Source organism: Euwallacea fornicatus, chromosome 6 (genome assembly GCF_040115645.1).
Source record: "Euwallacea fornicatus isolate EFF26 chromosome 6, ASM4011564v1, whole genome shotgun sequence".
In the NCBI taxonomy this organism is placed as follows: domain Eukaryota; kingdom Metazoa; phylum Arthropoda; class Insecta; order Coleoptera; family Curculionidae; genus Euwallacea; species Euwallacea fornicatus.
In genome coordinates, this window is record NC_089546.1 from 3,806,734 (window position 1) to 3,820,890 (window position 14,157).

The 14,157-nt window shown below is 32.9% G+C and overlaps 1 protein-coding gene across 2 annotated transcripts in view; it reads left to right on the forward strand.

The window, feature by feature from the left end:
- LOC136339797 (neuronal growth regulator 1-like) overlaps positions 1-14,144 on the forward strand; it is a 73,726-nt gene extending 59,582 nt beyond the window's left edge. For both annotated transcript variants that reach the window (XM_066283291.1, XM_066283292.1), the window contains one exon: positions 3,809-14,144. In XM_066283291.1, the coding sequence (XP_066139388.1) occupies positions 3,809-3,930 (122 nt within the window). In that variant the 3' untranslated portion in view covers positions 3,931-14,144. The remainder of the gene's footprint in view (positions 1-3,808) is intronic.
- Positions 14,145-14,157: the final 13 nt, after the last annotated feature.

Below are 14,157 nucleotides of genomic sequence, written 5' to 3' on the forward strand. Positions count from 1 at the left end.
ACAAATAATTTTATAAAAAATATTTTGAGTCATTTCATAATAAGACAATATCACGATAGATCCATCACAAACCGCTTTATAGCATATATAACAAACATGTCGAACAAAATCAAACAATTATAAAACAGATTCGTTAATTAAACCTTTTTTAGGTCCGAAAATATACTTCGTTGAAAACTTACAAATTTAAAATCACGATACGGAAATTAACTCACAAAAAATGTTAAATATAAAATTGCTTGCGAATTTTAAAAGTTTTCTATTTGATGAAAGGTCTAGACCTATAAAAAGGTAATTAAAAAAGGATTTCTTGGGTCAAATGCTGTATAGTATGTCTACCAGCACGCTTTTGATAACGGTCATGAAATTAAATAGAACGTTGTTTACATGGTTGCCAAGGAACCATGATTGAGGAGGTGTTAAAGCAAAAAAATTATATACTACATTTTACTTAATAAAAAGCAGTATGTGATCTTTTGTGTGGTGAGCATAGATAAAGCTTCGTTACCTATGCTTGACCAAGCAGTCAACCTCGGACACATAAAGAGAATCTAAACATTAGCAAATACTACTCAGAGTAATTACCAACACAGAAAATAAAATACTAAACAAGACCGGTCATGTTATATAAATTAACATATGAAAATAATAACATAATTAAAGTCAGAAACTATTATTCGTCAATTACTGAGTTGAGAACTTTTTAAACTGTTCCATATATTGTACACATTCACATTCCATCCATTTCAATTCAGCTATTTTTCGTGTTTTCAATAACTTTATGATAAGTGCTGATGATGGTGATGTATTTCTTATCGATTATTTTACAAAGGTTTCTATTATCAGTTCTCAATAAAGGATAAATATTTTACTGAATTAGTATTAACTGAGAATAGTGTGAAATTATGCCGCTCCAACAACCCCTTACATGTGTATGGGGCGTTATTCCTAAACAAAATAAAAGATTAAATTGATAATCCCTCTCAAACGAATAAAAGATATTTAGAGGAATTTTCCAGGAAAATATGCTTTACTTTATTCAACTCCGACACCTCTAGCTCGAATACAAATTGCGAAAAGCCGTTTATATAGCGCTTCCATAAAGTATTGCAACAGGTTTATAATTTTAATAAACCTCATATTTTAAAAAAATGTTTAAACACGTATGATTCTATTTAAAAAAGGTTTTTAATTTATTATTTTTTATGTTAAAATTTTTCCCATCTATCCAGCTACTCTTACTAACTTTTTATTTCAAGTGGAAAAGTGCCTATTGTAGTATCTCAAATGAAAGGTAATTCAATAAGAGATACAATGGTGTACTGAGAACTGAAAAGGGATCTAGTTTCCTTAATAAAAAATAGAACAAAGCCTATCTCCTAATAAGATTAACAGTTTTAATCTTTCCTTCTTAGATGGAGACTCCATTTTTATTTCATTTTCAAAAAGAATAAAAAAGTGACAATAAGACATGGAAATTTCCAGTCGTCTTCAATATAAACAATTTTTAGATTGAAAATATTTTAGTTTTCATAAAATTTATTAGTAGTGGAATTGAATTGTTAGGAGCCCATTACAGTTATAATATCAAAAAAATAGGTCGTTATTTTGAGAAGTAAAGAATTGAAATTTGAGTCTTACTGAGGTCTGGAGAACACAAAAGAACTTACAAAGAGATGTGTTTCATATTTAATGAGAAATATCCGGACCGGCCCATTGATAGAAGTGTGGTTTGTCGAATCAATAAAAAATTTCTACAAACTGAGCGTAAAAGCTGCACCAAAATGCAGAAAACCTCGAACAGCAACTGGTGGCAATAAAGCGCTAGAATTTTTTTTATCTACCGATGAAAATCCCACACATTCTACCAGAAAACATGCCGATGAATTTGATGTATCTACAAACTTATTAAAAAATGTTGTAAAACGAAAAATATTTCATCCATGCAAAATTTCTCTTACCCAAGAATTGACTTCTGATGATTTTGATCGCAAGATGGAAGGTTGTAAATTGATGTAAGAGAAAGTCATTCAGGATAAAAGGTTCTTTTCTAGAATTTTAGTTTCGGATTAAGTAACGTTTTGCTTAAATGGGTTTATTCATCGCCATAATTGTCACTACTAGTTTCCAAACAATACTCATTAAATGCAGACTCTACATACAAACCTTCTTAAAACACTCAATGTATGGATGAGTATAATAAGTCACCAGTTCATCGGTCCATATTTCATAGAGGGGAACTTAAACAACGAATCATATTTGGACTTATTGCAAAACGAAATAATTCCATCAATCGCCGTAATTTTTCTTACAGAAAATGCGGAACAAGTAGCTAATAATATTGGGTTCCAAGATGATGGTGAACCACCCCATTACGGTACTGCTGTGAAAGATTACCTCGATGAGATTTTCCCTAAGAGGTGAATCGATAGATGAAGCGTAATAGAATGGCCGTTACGATATCCATATCTTACGTCCCTAACTTTGTTTTTGTGTGGTCGCTTAAAAAGTTTCGTTTACAAAAATTGACCACAAAATTTAGCTAATTTACGTCTTTGAATGGATACAGAGTTAGAATGAATGACAGAAGCAAAATTGGATAATTGCATAAGAGAATTCGAGGGACGACCGCGGCATGGTCAAATTGTTACTAAAGCCCAAGCTGAGCATTTATTGTAGGGATTTCAATTTTGTTTGATGTAATAGTGAGTTACTTTATTTTTTATTAAATAATTTTTCTTAAGGAACACTGAGATCTAATTTTAGTTCTGAGTATACTGTTGTGGCCCTTATTGAATTACTTGTCACTTGATATACTGCAATAGATACCTTTCCATTTAAAAATAAAAAGTTAGTAAGGGTAGCTGGAAAGGAGTGAAAAATTTGAATAACAAAATTAATGCATTAAATGTCTGTTTTAAAATAAAATTATACGTTTTTAAGCATTTTTAAAATACACCAGGTTTATTAAAGTTACAAACATGTAATATTTTTATAAGCGCTGTATAGTCTGCAACAAAAATCTAGAATGCCGGCAATACAATGTTCGTATGATGTGAACCGATTATCCGAATTTTTACAATTTTATTCGATTAGTGTTCCATTTCGAGGGAATCTACCGCTAATTAGGCTTTAAAAAATAATGATCTAACCCGACCATGGATCGGATGTCCATGTTCGGACCATCTTGAATTTGCAGCCTTTGAGACAGTTTCATACAAGAAAGAGCCAACAACCTGTCTACCTGTAACTAAGGTTTATTTAAGGTGGGGAACAAACAATTTAGAGAAAACGAGTAGTTTACGAGAGAGATTGAGCAAAGAGCAGCCGTTGTGTCGTGCGGAAACATCAAAGGCTAGTGCCATAGTCACGTCTTCCCTCAAACTTAAACTTAAACATAAGAAATGCGCTTCCACGGATAGCGATGCAGGCACGTTGATTGGGCTTTATGTCTCTAATACATGAAATTATTTCGCGAAACGGTTTAAAATGCAGTAATATACAGGTTGTTTCATTAAAAATGAGCAATTCGACCTACTGGTATAACAGTAAGTATGGCAACAATGCGGAACTCATTATTCGATGCCTGCAGAGCGTGCAAGATCCGATCAAATTCGGATAATCTGTTCCCGAGATATTACTAGCGTTTCAGGCTTTCACTACGCACTCGTATACTCGTACACCCAGAAAACGCGAAATGATACCTTGTAAAATTATTCATTTTGAGGCCTCGCGTTTCCATGAATTAATTAAAAGGTCTGTAGCAGTAATTGCAGGTTAATCTGACGAAAACCTCTCTTATTTCCAGAAGAAAAGCCTGCAGCGATGCAACACGCCACCTCGACGAGGAGCTCAAGTTCATCATTCCTGCTGCATTGCAGCTTGTTAATAGCGATAATGACTTCGGCCCTGACGACGACGTCATCGTGATGTAAATAGTAAATAAGGATCACATGCAGTTCCAGGCTTTGTTAGAATACTGATTTCCCATGGGATGTGTGTGATTCCACGTCAGTTTGGGTAAATAATTGTTTTCCCGGGACTGCTGCGTGTTTTCCCTTATTTCTTTGTTTCTAGATTCAAAAGATAATAGAGATATATCATTTTCCTTTACTATCGGGAGGTCTCAATTTAGAGAAATCTATTCTGATATTAGAATGGAATTATTAATGCTATACATTTTTGCGTGTATCGCTATTCCTCCATTCAGTTAGATGTCAGTCGCTTCCAAGCCTAATCCGCATATAATCGTGATCTATTCAGTATACCATAAATAGGAGAATATTCCCTCACAACAGTGAGTTGTTTATGGCGGTAGACGTTAGTCCTAGATCTTCATAATTAGATTAGATGTTCTAAGATGTCTATTTTAAACGAATGCACGAAACCGACCTCACCTAACTGGTGGTCATTAAAGGCGGGCTAAACGGTCACCCGTAAACGGAGGGTGTTTATTAATCTATAAGTAAAGAGCTTCATAAACACGAGTATCTATATGCTGAAATTGCGCAGGTAGTAATTTATCATCAAACAGCTCACATCGACAACAAACAACAATTTATTAGAGAAATGTCTCGGGTATTTTAACGTCCACTTAAGAGTTGTTTAAATGACCACCCTTTATTTCTGATTAACTAGTTTTTAAAGAAAATATGTAATGAAGTTGTCGAATCTAGAGTCTTTCCAGAAAATAACAAAAACTTTTTTCTTAAAGAAAAACTAGTTAATTGTGAAACAACGTTGAAAAGAATCTGATCCTGAATTTATAGAGAGGATTAAATGAAACATTCGCTCTCTGTGTCTTCAAGTCAATCTTCAATATAAGTTATCTCGTACAGTTCTACGTCCGTGCGGCTTTCTGACCTTTTTGGGAATTTTCTTTATACTGCTTTTATATATCCGAATATTTCTCCGTGTAGTATATTTTATAACAAAAACTCCACTCAGGAAATTGGTATTTTTCTTTACTCGTATTTTTCTCCAAAGTTCTTTTAGCACTATAAGTTACACTGACTTAGTTTAGGCAATTCTCGAATTGGCTTTACCGAACCAGTCTTCCCATCAACAAGAGACCAGAATTTATGAACTAAATATTGGTTGCTCACTAGTATCATATAAGTATCTAAGTATATATAAGGTATACAGAAAGAACTACTATCATCGACAACAGTCCTACCGCAGTAACTTCACGTTCGAAGGTTTTAAGGAAACAATTAAATTTATAGATATCTAAGTTGCGAAGTTCAAAGTCAATGCCACACCTGAGTTTAATGTTAAAGCGGATTTAGAAACTTGACATGCTACGAATATAGTTTTGAACGGCAACGCTGTATTCGTAGCACGAGTTGTTAATTCAATTTGCATTCTTGAAGTTGGATTTGGCGTAGTCTCGCTTATGTAAACGCTAAAATACTGGGTGTTTATTAAATGCTTGTCCAAACTTTACAGAGTGAATCGTTGACTAATTATAAAATAAAATGTTTGTATGAACATGAATTTGTATACGCTTTATTCTTGAGACATGGGGCTTCAAGAAAAAGGGTTCGCGTTCGAATCCTTCGGATTATTTTCTCAGGGGTCACTTAGAGTCACTAGTTTGCAAAACTTCAGTATAAAATGAACACGATCTAAGAAACAAGATATTTGAATGGTTTGCAATTATTAATCACACATCAGGAATATTTGAAAGAGTTCGTGAATCAATGTTAAAGTGAATTGATGCATGTAATGGGGTAAGCGACAGTTATTTTTAGCAATTATTGTAAATGTTGTTAACTTCTTTGCAAAGTAGTGGTTAGTCTTAATCTTGTAAGTTATTCAAGTTCATCACAACATAATACAATGGACAAAAGGCACATTTTTCGGTTTATTTTTCAGAAACTCTCAGTCAACTTACAAACTTCTAACGCAAGTTTAAGTTTAAACTCGTTTTTCCCAAAATTGCTCCTTCAGGCGACAAATACTAAAAGTTATGGTGATTTAAATCCAGGTACAAGACTGTGTGTTGTGCCCTCTGACAATAAACAAAAAGCCAAGTAAATATTTTAGTTTCTCGACACTGATGCTACTAGAATGCAGAATTTCGACGAATTGACATGTTATTAAACAAAAATATAATCAAAATATCAAACAAAACAAAAAAATTCGTTTGATCCCCTGTATTTCAAGAATAAAGCTGATAGGAACCCATGTTAATATGAACTTTTATTCTTAAAATTAATCAAGATTCCTTCTTTAAAGTTTGTACAGGTACTTAATAAACACTTTGTAAAAAATTTTACTTTTATATTTGATGTTTCTTCCAAAATCAAAATATAATCACGTGTCATCAACGACTGTCTTCGTTGGATGACCACACCATGCTACGATTCTGCTACGAGCGCCAACGTCAGAAAGATATAATTGGTTTATCTTCGACGGCAACTCAACAATGGCATAACGACAGCGTTATATCCAATGACGTTTACAAATAGTATATAAATATAAAATCCAACTTTCATAAATCCAACTGTAAGGTGGGGAATTTTTATGACCATTCGGTTTTATTTTCAATTTTCTTGAAGATTGAAAGCAGATTTAGAAAGTATGACTTGTGTTACTTTTGATATGATGTTTTCTTCCCATTTAAAATACAAGAAACGGTCTCACATTCAACCAATTTTTAATTTACCCATGAGTCTCAGCTCTCATGGTTCTTGTTTTTGTCTCACTTCACAACTGTTCCGCCTTCTGCTTGAATTTTCAGTATTCATGATTTGTTTTACAAATTCTGGGCAAGAAAATATGAAGAACATCTTGGTTGCTCCAACTATTACAACAAATTAAATTATATCATAATAAATTAAATGATTATCAATAATGAAACTACAATAAACATTTCTGGAGCTTTCCAAGCTTTCCTTCCTCAAAGCTGATTAGCAATCTTCCATTTTAAAATACGTTCTAAATGCTGGAGGTGATGCACTAGATGGCCTAGGTACAACTTCACATAAATACCACATTAACCCCTAGTTATATACCCTAGGTTTAAAGTTGTACTGATAGTAGTCCCATATAGGGAAGAGAATAAGTAATTTTCTACACCACGATTCGGAATATTATAATTTTCATTATTTTTTTATAGATAATTCTAAACATCTAAAAATGTATCTAACTTACTTTGGTCACTACATTATGATAAGTAAAAATATGTAAATAGTTAATATCAATAGAGGATGATTTTTCTGTCGCACAAAAAAGAAGTCTTGCAATATATAATATATATACAATGCAAATACATTATTATTTATTTGGTAAAAATCAACTATAGTCAGAGATATATACAGGGTGTTAGAGAAATAATTTTCGTTAATTTAATCATTGATCAAGGACATCGTTTTGAACAAACAAGTCCCTTACAACAGGGGTCATAAGTGCAACCAGTTCCCCTAGGAAGAAAATCTTTTGAGAATTAGCAACATCGCGTGACGTTTATCGCATTTCACTACCTGCCCAAACAGCCGCATCAACCAAATATGCGTTGTTTATGCGGTTTTTTTGGATCTGATAACTTTTACATTTCAAATGTAAACATTATGTGGTGGTTTTTTGATAGATTATTTCGAAGATTCACATAACTTTTTTTTATTGTTGATTGTTATACTGCTTGATGTTATGCTGCACGCTGAGTATGATCCGCCGCATCCGCCTAATTAGCGTAAAATGTTACGTTACACATTTCACACCACGAACATAACAATTAAAAATGTTCGAAGTGTCCACAATGTCCACTTGAGTCCGTGCACACACGACGACGTTTTAACCAATTTTCCCGTGCGCGATGAAAAATTCCGTTTGTCCAGCGGGAAGTTTTCATTCTGGATAACGATTCGCGTAAACGCACCCAACTGCTTCGGAATTTCGTTACGGTTTTCCACTAATCGAGAGCAGATCGCGATATTCGCGTAAATAATGCATTTTCACATGGGCATTGTTCATAGATCGGAATGCATTCGCATGCTAAAAAAGGTCAATTCTTATCAGGTATCGGGAATTAAGGAATTGCAAAAAATTGTCACAAGAAAAATAAATTCCTCTTCGTCGGCCGCGTTCAGTGCGGCGTTGCCGCTTAATGTTACTTTTCCCGCTTAGGTTGTATTATTAGTTATTAACTAAGTTTTAAATTTCTTTTGGCAATGTTATTGCTGGATAATTTTAACTTTTCCTGTTACACGCGAAACAATCAACATATGTCATACACGTTTTCCATCAATTCATTAAAATTTTAAGCCTATCATAGCTTTTCGGTTACCAAAGTTAACATTTTTTTTTTAGAAAAACCATTAGGTCTTCGACCCCTGTTGCAAGGAACTTTTTTGTTGAAAATGATGTCTTTAATCATAGGTTAAATTTACAAAATTTATTTCCATAACACCTTGTATTCTGGCACGTAAACTTTTACATCTTTAACCCTTTCACTGCGCCAGGACGAACAATTACGCTTCGCGAAGTGCGGGATTATTTTGGTACATACGAATATACTCGTCTTGAACAAAATAAGCCAAATACGCATATTTTTGTTTTACACATCATCTTCTGTCTTTTTTTACCACAAATAATATTTTTCCTGTGTAGCACTCTAAACCATAAGCAATTTAGCAAAGTAAATCTTTATTTCTCAAAAAATCATAGGCAAAAACTAAAATATTCTTTGGGTACCTAATACATATGTATGGTACATAAACTAGGAAAAATGTATCTGGAAGGAAATCAAAACTAATCGAAAGGAATGGTATATTTTCATTAACTGTCTAATAGAATAAATTCCTTGATATAGAACTGTTCGAAGCATAGTACTATACAGAGCGTCATGTTACATTGAGAATACATGTCGCTCGATTTGAATCTTTTTTCCTGTTTTACGCAAATAACGCATCTTCTTGTTGGACTAATTTTTTTATGAGTAGTTATAATACTGTGTGATGGAAAATGTCTGTCAGTTAGACGCAACAGTTTTTTTCTTCTTCCAATAGTTTGCCGCCGCAAATACTGGAAAGGGAAGTATGATATGTTAAAATCATTTTCTTCACTAGTTGTAAGTGGGACTTTTCGAGAAGTACATAGTTGACCGCAGAAGTCTTGGACACTTGATAACTATTCAGAATCGCAATGTCCAACAGATGGAAAAATACTTTTTATATAATTTTTTGCTTTTGTGAACACTTTCTATTACGGAAAGAAGCATATCTAACTGGTGAACAGTTATCCATATAAGAGTTATAATCGACAATCCACGTTGGTTTGAATATATGATGTCCAGTTTTCAATCTGTCCAACGAACTTTATATGTGGTATATAACAGAAAAATAATGTCGTTGTATCTAATTGAAAGCATCTATCCGCAAGTGAGATACATGAATTCGCCAGCCAACAATTACTGATTTATTTTTGGCATATTTTCACAAGTCATTTCATATTCCCACAAACATTTGTTTTCATTGCATTCATTCAAAAGTTCCGAATTTCCCAATATCACATCTGCCTGTAAAATCCTTTGTATCACTTGTGACACCAATATATATACAAGGTGTTTTATAAAAATACCGAGAAATTTTTAGGGAATATAGGGCTCATAAAAACAAATACTTACATCGAACAAAATTAGGTTCGAAATCACTTCGTTTCCAAAATACAGAGAGTTTAATTTCTTTTTTTTATATTTTTTAAATGTTTTAAAAATGGTTTGGGATCAGTACATGAAATTAGGCACACGTTATGAAGGGATAAATGGACATGTTGTGGGTTAGGCAAAATATTTCCACCTACACAATTGACATCCGTGTGGCCATCCAACGTTTCTATATGTGTAAACGACTCAGAATACCATGGAATATTTTGCGATAAGATGTGTTTCACACATGTTTGTCTTCATGTCCTCTATTTCTAGTAAAAGAAAGTTTAATTAATTTCTCCTACAGAATTTAAAATAATCGCACTTGGAAACCTATACCGGTTTTTTAGTAGGCACAACAATAAAAAATTATTTTCTATCTTGAAAACGGCTACTGAAGCCATAAAACACGAAGAGACCTTTTTTATTGGGAATTTGATGGAATATTAAACAAATATATTCGTATTAAAAAAGTCATACTATTTTTTTCATTCAAAAGTGGCATACTATTTTTTTCATTAAAAACATCCCATTGAATGGCCTCACGGACGTACTAGTGTAATTGGAAATATTTTGCCAACTCCGAAACATGCACATTTATTCTGCAATAGCATATCTTTAATTTCATGCCTTTATCCTAAACCGTTTTGAAATATTTTAAAATAAAAAAAAGAAATTAAACACTCTGTATTTTGTAAAAAAAACAATTTCAGATCTAACTTCAATCGATCTAAATATTTGCTTTTATAAATTCTACATCCCTTGAAAATTTGTCAATATGTTTATTAAACACCCTGCATATTATGAAATCTAGGATATACTGTCCAAAAAGTACTCAGCTCCGAAAAAGTAACAAACCCCGAACTGTACATAAGTTCTTATGTAGAACAAATACTTTCATGAATTTAATTCTCATATCGTCAACAATAGCTCTAATTTTGAGTATAAAATCATTTTCCATTGGTACATCATCATCATCTAAGAAATATAAGAGTTTCATGAGCAAGAATTTGTCCTTTTTCATAAGTGGCATTGGACGAGCAGTGGCAGAAAAGCAGTACAACTCCTGAGACTTAACGGGTTTCCATTTTTTTATACTAAAAAATTCTGAGTCGTCATTGTTGACACTTAAAAATTCAAAATGTTTATTTATCTTATTATCATCAATTAATGGCATTAAGTCCGTTATAAAAGAGTATTCAAAAAAGTCAAGCACTGTTGTACCTCTAATTTTGCAACCTGAACTGGACTCATCAAATCCATGCTTGTCAGGGGAAACCTCATTATCCGTTGTTCAATCAAACCTGCTATTAGTTAGAGGCATTTCGTGCATTTCAATTTAATCGTTATTGCTTTGTTCTATCTCCCTCTTGTATGGTTTTCTCACAGCTATCCAAAATAAAACTTTATACATTGTTTAATGTTTCATTCTGATCTTGGAACGGATATGTAATATGCGTTCATTAAAGTTATTGCCAAAATCATAAACTGCTACGCGATGCGATTCAAATGATTTCTCGTGTGAGCAGACTTACACGTATTCTTCATCTCTGCTACTAGTGCAAGAATTTCTTCCAGTTCTTTATTCGTCAAATACTTTTTTTTATGTTTGAAAAAAATATATCCAAAAAGGAAAAAGCTACAAAAATTAATTTCGTTTAAGAGGTATGTGGTATTTATAAACACAACGTGTACTGGGTAGTATTGAACAAGTTTCCGATATTTTACAGGGTAATTTTTCAAATATTTTTAAGATAGAAAGTTCCAGCAAACATGCGTCTTAGCTCGTTTAGTTTTTAAGACACGGTATATGACAATTCGAAACTTAAATAACATATTTTTTATCTTTCGTTTTCTTTCAGCTTATTCTACGAAATTTCGTAATCTTCGGGATGACATTTATCAACGACTTAGTTGTATTTTCGTGAGGGCACCACAAGCAACAATTAGGACACTTTAGTTTTTGTTTTACGCGTTCCCGAAAGAAAATAAACTATCAAACTTTTAAATCCAAAATTCAACAATTCATGTTGAAAAACTCCATACGTGTCGGCCTAGATCATTAGATTTTCACAGGTAACAGTTTGGATTTTTTTGCTGGACATTTAAAAACTTTCGTGTACCAATTAGCTATTCAAAATGAATAAGATTTCGAAAATAGGATGATCGAATCATGTCAAACAATTTTTAATACTCCGGGAATGTTTCAGAGAGTTCGTAATTCAATGGAAAGGAGATTTCCAACATTTATTGTAGTTTTTATTATTCACCTAGCCTTATTTCGTAAGGTTCTAAAAAGAAATATTATTCTCATTACATACAATTTCATAACATTTTGAAAAAAAACTAGTAATATTTAATTTTTGAAGTGTTATTTCCTTCTTTCTGTGAATAAAAAGTAAGATAGTAAGTTATTTTAACACGTTTGTATAATGAGCATACACGATCAGCTTCAGGTGCGTTTTTCTCGGAAACTGTTGCTTTTAACGACGGCAATAAAGAATATATCTTTATGCACCGACAAGGTAGAGGAAAATATTTTTTAAACTAAAGTGTCATACAGTGTGGCACAAAAAAAATTCAGCTGTTTAGATATATCCTATCAATATAGAAAATATCTTAATGTATCGTTTTAAAACACCGCTGGGTACGAAGTTTAGTAAAGTCAACCGAAAGAGATCGAATGACATCAAAGAATATGTGATTTCCTCTTTCAACTTTTATACCCTGTATATTGAAAACTAAACAAACTAGGACACACGTTCACTAGAACTTTCCATCTAAGCAACCTGTAAAAATGACCCTGTGAAACATCGGACACTCGTTCAATAACTCCCAGTATAACATGTCAGCTGTGTGATGTCATTCTAAGGCAATGCTTGATGCAAATCGCCTAACTTCTGTTCTAACAGGTCTGAGTCAGGCCTTTTCCAAATATTTACCAGTCCGACTCGAGCAGCGAGAACCAATTTAATTTTGAATCATGATTTATCTCATCTTAGGCAGTTAAGTGGCCATCGAGTATACTCGTCTTCAGCAGTGAAAGGGTCAATCATTAATTAAGCGAACATTGAATATGATTATCGTGAATTGGTAGTTTTGGTAGAACATTCGCTTTTCCACCTGTTTACTTTGTTCCGCTATATCACACTGGCGAATCTTCGGAAATGAGTAACATAGATTATGTCTTGCTAAACGTACGATTTAGCCCTTACGCCTTGAACACCCTCGTCAAATTAAGCATTCATTAAATTAATTTCACATTCGTAAATGAACGTATATAGACGTAGATGGATGACTATTTAAGGGAACATTTTCCTACTTTGTTCAACCCACATCCGATCTTTGAACTCGGAATTGGTTAATCACGTATTAATCCCGACACGTACAATTTCTCCACATTCAACTAAATTTCCCGCAACAACAACCAACACATTGGGAGGGAAAGGGGATTTTGTTTGAAGTGGAATGAATAAACAGCGTTTAAATAACCCGAATAGCTAATAGAATTATGTGATAAAGCGTTCTAAACGCATTTCGAAATACCCTAAACTGAATTTTAAACCGACAGGTGTTTGTTCCGATAGAAAAGCTTTTTGCCAAAACCTGGATGGATTTTCATGTGTTTCAACTGCCTTATTGGTTCAGTAGTTAAAGACAAGGGTGACATGGGAAATCAGTGTTCGATTTGTAGTTAAAACATTTTGTTATTATTTCAGTAATTTATTAGGAAATTGAACTTCTATTTTGTAATATTTCATAACCATGGCATATTACGTAAGTAGATCCAGGTCAGCTGAGTGAAAATCCTATTTTTTTCTGTTTGCGCCATGAAACGATTTTATTAAATCCGAGTTCATAGCTATAATATTAAATTCTATATATTTCAACAAAAAGACTACACAACAAATTTATTAGCGACAAAATTAATAGTTAATATTTGTAACCCGAAAACTATGGCCAATATGTGAAATATGAAATACGAGTTTTAGTAATTCATACGTTCTCAACCCGACAAAAAGATAAAAAGGGATTTTCGTCTGCACAAAGTATCATGTCAATATCATTGTTTTGTAGGTAAATCCTCTCCATATCTATTAAATATCAAAATTTGTAAATCTGTACATATCAGAATTATATCATCTATTATACTAACAGTAATGTTTTCAATGTGCATAGTGAGTCGCAGAGAATTTTCAACAAGCCACTAACTAATTTTTAAGTACTTGTGCACCCCTAAACTACCAGTTAATAAGGGCGTAAATAAAGTTTTTATTATCCGTTATTATCTTTGTAACACTAAAAACGTACACGTTTCATTGCTGTGGTAAAAAGACCAGTTGAATTTACTGGCCACACTATTTTGAGGTAATGGGTCTTATCTTCCACTTTTTGACTCACTATTCACATGGCTCCTAACTATGCCAAAACTCTTAATTGTAAGTATTGTATTTAATTTATTTTTGTGAAATATATGAGTGGTATCATAAATTTACATTAGTCGTTTT